Source organism: Myotis daubentonii, chromosome 15 (genome assembly GCF_963259705.1).
Source record: "Myotis daubentonii chromosome 15, mMyoDau2.1, whole genome shotgun sequence".
Classification (NCBI taxonomy): domain Eukaryota; kingdom Metazoa; phylum Chordata; class Mammalia; order Chiroptera; family Vespertilionidae; genus Myotis; species Myotis daubentonii.
This window is the reverse complement of record NC_081854.1, coordinates 27042700-27048409: the sequence shown is the minus strand read 5'-3', so window position 1 is coordinate 27048409 and position 5710 is coordinate 27042700. Positions and strand designations below refer to the sequence as shown.

Below are 5710 nucleotides of genomic sequence, written 5' to 3'. Positions count from 1 at the left end.
AACGGTGAGGAACAAATGTCTGTTGTTGATCAGCCACCCAGTCTGTGGTGTTTTGTTATAGCAGCCAGAACGGACTAAGGTAGCGAGGTCACAAGATTTTAACCAAAACTCAGTCCTCTGCCACAATCTGTAACTCCCATGTGTCGCTCAGGGCAAGCCATGCGGGACCAGTATTTCTCAATCTTCGCTCATCCTGACAAACTTCCTTGACCATAAACTTGAGGGGAGACGTGTAATGGTCCAAGGGGAGAGATTGTGAGCCAGGGGAAGTGAAGGACACACGGTGATCTGGCCATGGGCTACTTGTTTGCATGTAAACTTGGATGAAGACAGAGCTAGTGGGGATTTATCTGTTTATCTTTGGATTTAGAGACTGTTCCATCTGATACCCTATTGTTAGACATTGACTTCAGTGCAGAACATCCCTGTGGTTGGCATTCCTGAGGGAGAAAGGCCCAAGTGAATGAACAACAGGAAGTCACAATATATGGAAAAACTTGGAAACTTATTCAGTTTTCAAAAAACTCAGCATTTCAACAAATTGATTGCTTGGACCTAGTTGCTGTGTTTAAAATGACTCCACCAAATCTTGAAGTCTGGCCCCCACACATCCCACTGAGGTGCCTGTGTGTCAGCTTGTGGCTGGGAGCTGAGTCAGTGCCTGGCTGTGTGCCTGGCGGGTCCACTTCAGTGTGTGGGGAGGTGATGAGGAGGGGGACGATGAGCATGGGTCCAGCCATTGGATTTCTGGGATTTCTTAAAGAGACAACAAATCCTTTCATCTGTACCTGTGAGGGCTCCAACCGCCTTCCTTCAGACCTACCTTAGGTGGTCTCGGAAAGGAGGGCGCGATCTCGCCTCCACACCCAGAGCCCTGGATCAAAAGCCTGGATCTGGAAGGACAAACAGCCCCCTGAGAAGATGATGACTCTCCAGGTGCACCCCATCCCGTCCCTGGTCCAGCCTTCAATTCTTAGTCACCCCCAAGCCCCCAAACCGATCCCCCAAGGTCCCCTGTCTCTCCAATGTCGTCCCCTCCCCCTAATCCCACAGCCCACCTACCTCTTCGCACTCTTCGCGCGTGACCCTCGCCCTCCAGTCCATGGAACGGAAGAACTGGAATCGCAGTTTGTGGAACAAGGGGCGCTGGGAGCAGATGTTCTCTCCATAGAGGAAGGACAGCATGGCCTGTTTAGGGGCGTGGTAATTCTCCTCCATGTCCACGGCCAGGTAGCTGAGGAAGGACATGAGGTTGCCAGTCAGGAGCAAGCAGGGAGCACCCGCCTGTGGTCAGCTTCCCAGGAAGCACACAGGCTGGATCCTCCTCACACAGGATCTCGGGAGCCCGACCCAGTGTCTCTGAGGGACACCCAGGCATCAGGAAGCTGAGCGGGACCTGAGGGCACCTCTCAGACCTTGATGATGAAGATAAAATTCAGCGGGGAAGCGGGCCCCTTCCTTTCACCCTGTTGTGTGTGCACACAGCTGTGTCCCTATATTGTCAGTGCCCATACAGCTGCTGAGGGCAGAGACCACGCGGTCCTTTTCTGTCTTCATTGCTTTCCTACCAAATGACTAACAGGCCCATTAACTCAACAGCACTTATTAAAAAATATACATTTGTATTGATTTTAGAGAGGAAGGAAGAGGGAGAGAGAGAAACATCAATGATGAGAGAGAATCATTGATTGGCTGCCTCCTGCATGCCCCCCACAGGGGATCCAGCCTACAACCAGGCATATGCCATTGACCAGAATCAAACCTGGGACCCTTATGGTCCGCAGGCTGACTCTCTATCCACTGAGCTAAACCGGCTAGGGCTCAACAGTACTTTTTAAATTCTCTTCCCATCCTCACATTCCTTGCCCATGAATGGACTTTATAAGGTTGCACAGAATGAATGAATGAATGAATGAATGAATGAATGAATGAATGAATGCTTTTTCTCATAGTCAAGTGGAAAACTGATTACCTTACAGACTCAATATAACTTGAACATTTGCAAAATAAAAAAACCCCTGTGTGGAGTGTTTTAAGAAGCCATTGATATATTGACAAGAGCTGTTCTCAACAGGTATCTAGTTGAATGGGATTGGGGAAGGAGAAAGGGGAAGAAGAGAAGTCATTGTAATCCAAGGTATCACATTGTAATACAGTTTGAATAACCAACTGCTGGCATGTAGAAATTAGGGGGTCAGAGAAGTTATCTGAATATTTTTTGTTTGAATCAGTATAAGAATACATCTTTTTTTTCCGGATACATATGTGTAAATAATACCTAGACAGAAAGCAATAGGAAGAAAACAGGAAAAGGTGTTTAGAAGAGCAGTGAAACAAAGAATGGGATATCTGGGTGGTATTGATGGAGACCCTGAGACAGCTGAATTCAAGCTGAAAACTTTGGTCTTGATTTAGAAGGAAATTAGCAAATGAAATTCTTGTGGTGGTTGGTGAAGTGGTTAAACCTGTGTTTTGGAAAGATATTCAGGAAGATTTGTAAGAAACACCCCTGGGTAGCATTTTACAATAGATCAGTGTTGTTTAATACTTTTTTTCTTAATTATCATCTGAGAATATTTTCATTGATTTTTAGAGAGAGGGTAAGGGAGGGAGGGACACAGAGAGAGACAGAGAGAGAGGGAAACTCTGATCCACTGCCTCCTGCATGCACCCCAGTTGGGGCTGGGATTGAACCTACAACCTGCATATGTGCCCTGACTGGAAATCGAACCCTCAAGTTTTTGGTTTAGGGGACAACACTCCTACCCACTCAGCCCACATCAGCCAGGGCTAGATCTGTGTTGTTTAATGAAGGCCTGCATTGAGGACGGAGACCATTACATTTGGCGTGGTTATGGGGGAGGGGGGTGGGAGAGAGAGAGAGAGAGAGAGAGAGAGAGAGAGAGAGAGAGAGAGAATTAGAAATGGCTAGTCCCAAGCCTATTAGTTGGGGGTAAAGTGAAGTGGTATCAATTCTTTATGAGGCTTTTGTGTTTTCTTTTATTTTGTTCAATCTTTTAATTGACATTAGGGTTGTTGGCTTTTACAAAGAAGAGTATAAAAAAACCCTATACTACAATTCTATCATTTTTATAACTAGACGGAAGAGTACAAATAGGTTATAAAAATAGATGAAAGGGCCTTAGCTGGTTAGCTCTGTGGTTAGAGCATCAGCTGAAGGGTCTCAGAGTCCATGGGCACCTACCTCGGTTGCAGGCTCAGTTCTCTGCTCTGGTCGAGGCTCCTGTGAGAGGCAACCAATGGGTGTGTCTCTCTCACATTGATGTTTCTCTCTCTCTCTCTTTCTCCCCCTCCCTTCCATTCTCTCTAAAAAAATCAATGGAAAAAGTATCCCTGGGTGGTAATTAACAAAAATTAAAAAAAAATAGATGAAAGGTCAGAGATACAACTTGTCTCCCTCCTCCTCCCCAGGGTATGAATACTGACTGATGGGAATAAGCAAGATACTCACAGGGCCAGGAAGAAATGAATGCGTCGGTACTGCCAGGAGAAGAGGCCCGCGCGGCTGAAATAAGCTATCACCATGGACAGGAGATACTGACGGAAAGAGAACAAACATAAAAGGACTCCCGTTGTGAAAGAGGAGGAGCAGTGGCGTGAGTGACTGGCTGATGCTCCCAGTGGCAAGCGCTGCGGTTTCAGGGCGTGTGCTCAGGACAGCCAGCTCCAGGAGGGTCTTTGACAGGCTGGAGCAAAGGGGTGTCCCCAAAGGCAGAGAGAAGAGGGCACTTGATGTGGCCAAAACCACAGGGGCAAGATCCCAGAGGAGCCAGGGCTGAGGCAGGGCTGCCCGTCCACACTGCAGGAAACCCTCGGTCCCCGAAGGGAAGGGGTGACAAGGCTGATCAGGCTGGAGAGAGAATTGTGGGCTCGGAAAGCTCTCCCCTGCCCCAGGATAGATGGCAGAGCAGGAGTACTTCTTACCTTGTCCGAGAGCCTCAGATTTGTGTCCCAGGCCAGGAATCTTTTAATGACAGGATCCTCTGTGAAAGAGGGCATATGTTAGCTTGAGGACAGCAACAGGGTTGCCATGGGAGCGTTCCAGGGCCAAGCGCAGAACCATGGCCCTCTTGGGGAAGTTTCAGGATTGTGGCCAAGGCCGAGGCCAGTAGGAAGAGGGACAGAGGAGATAGTTCCTGGGACAAGGAAGCAGTGGTGACCCCTGAACCTTACCCCCCCAGTCTGGGGTGACTGAGTGACAGCTAGGGTGTCAGTCACACATCTGCACGATTCAGAGCTGAAATAATCCGATGCCATGGCCATTGTCAGTGGACAGTCCCTTCAGGGTGGGAAGGTGGCCTTATTATGTGCCCTCTTACACAGATGAAGGTGTTTAGAATCAGAAGGCCAGTCAGAGCTGAGAAGTCGCAGAGGGTGCAGTTGACACTGAGCTGCCTGACTCCAAGTGCAGCCCCATTTGAAGTGTAGCCTAGTCCTCCATTATCTCTGAGTGCCCCTCCAATGAGTGATTGACACGGAGCCCTCCTAGGAAAGGGAGCTCGCTAACTGGCAGGGAATTCTTTCCTATTGGGAAGGAGTAGTTATTGGAAGGTCCTTTTTAACGCGTAGGATTGGAGGGTGCTCTGCAGGGTCCCTTCCTACCGAGCAGCCTGGTGAAGGCCTGATGGTGCTCAGGTCGCACTGAAGACACCCGCTGCCTCTTCAGCTTCATCTTGAGCCCGCACAGGGTCTCCACGACCCAGAGGTCCTGAGCCCCAGGGGCAGACTCCTCCTCTGACCCCTCCTCTGTGGGCCACTCCCTCTTCCTTTTCAGGCGAGCAGATCGAGGCCGGGCGCTGCCCTCTGCACAGGGGCCTGAGTAAAAAACCCAGCTACAATACACAGCATTTGCCTCTGGAATTCAGCTACTGGTCACATAAAACAAACTGTATACCCAGTCCACCTCATGTGCTCCCCGCCCCCAAAGCAAACCCCTCCATTGTCTCCAGTCTCATAGTCTACTGGCCTTCCCCCCAGCCATCTTTCCATCTCACTCCTTTGGTGATGCCCACCTGTCCCACAGTCATCTTGTCGTTGTTCTATGTCTCTGTCCTCAAAACCCTTCCTTGTTGGTGATAATTTCTTCCATTGGAGGGGAAAAGAGAGGAACCCTTCATTATTTCCTCCCTTCCCTTCTCTCATCCTTGGATCTCATCTCCTAGCCTCCTTCCCAGGCTTTCCTTTCGTGGGGATTTCCTTGTCCCCAGCTCCTGTGATCTCCTCCAATCCCTGGCTTTCTGGATCTCTCTTTCACACACACACACTACTCAGGTCCCCCTTCCTCAATGGTCAACCCTCTCAAATCCCTTCTGCCCCCAGTTTCCTCACCTGATGGTCCTGGGACGACTTCAACCACTCTCTCCTCTAGGGGGCACCCTGAGCAGTTAGGCTGTGGTCTCTGGTTCTCACCCTGGAAACTTGGTTCACAACTGGCCATTATTTCTCCCAAATCTTCCCTTTCAGGACACCTAGACAGCTATCCTAATTCTTGGAGAAGATGCTGTTGCCCACCTCCGTTGCCAAGCACTGCGGAATTTGGTCCTTCCAATCAGGAAGGTCGGAAGCCTCTGATGTCATTAGTCATTCCAACCTGGCAAACAGCTTGAAGGATCCAAACCCATGGACTGCTATGTGTGCACTGCTCCTGGGAATCAGGGGTCAACCATACCTCCTGCCACTGACCCAACAG

At 49.5% G+C, this 5710-nt stretch overlaps 1 protein-coding gene across 1 annotated transcript; it reads right to left on the bottom strand.

Annotated features, from left to right (window-relative positions):
* Window positions 1-824: 824 nt before the first annotated feature.
* On the bottom strand, window positions 825-5458 carry LOC132217039 (speedy protein E4-like). The gene is made up of 6 exons (XM_059666962.1): window positions 5350-5458; window positions 4624-4836; window positions 3946-4004; window positions 3473-3558; window positions 1063-1234; window positions 825-893 (listed from the first exon to the last, which is right to left on the bottom strand). The coding sequence occupies exons 1-6, from the start codon at window positions 5456-5458 to the stop codon at window positions 825-827; spliced, it is 708 nt and encodes a 235-aa protein (XP_059522945.1).
* Between the last annotated feature and the right edge of the window lie 252 nt (window positions 5459-5710).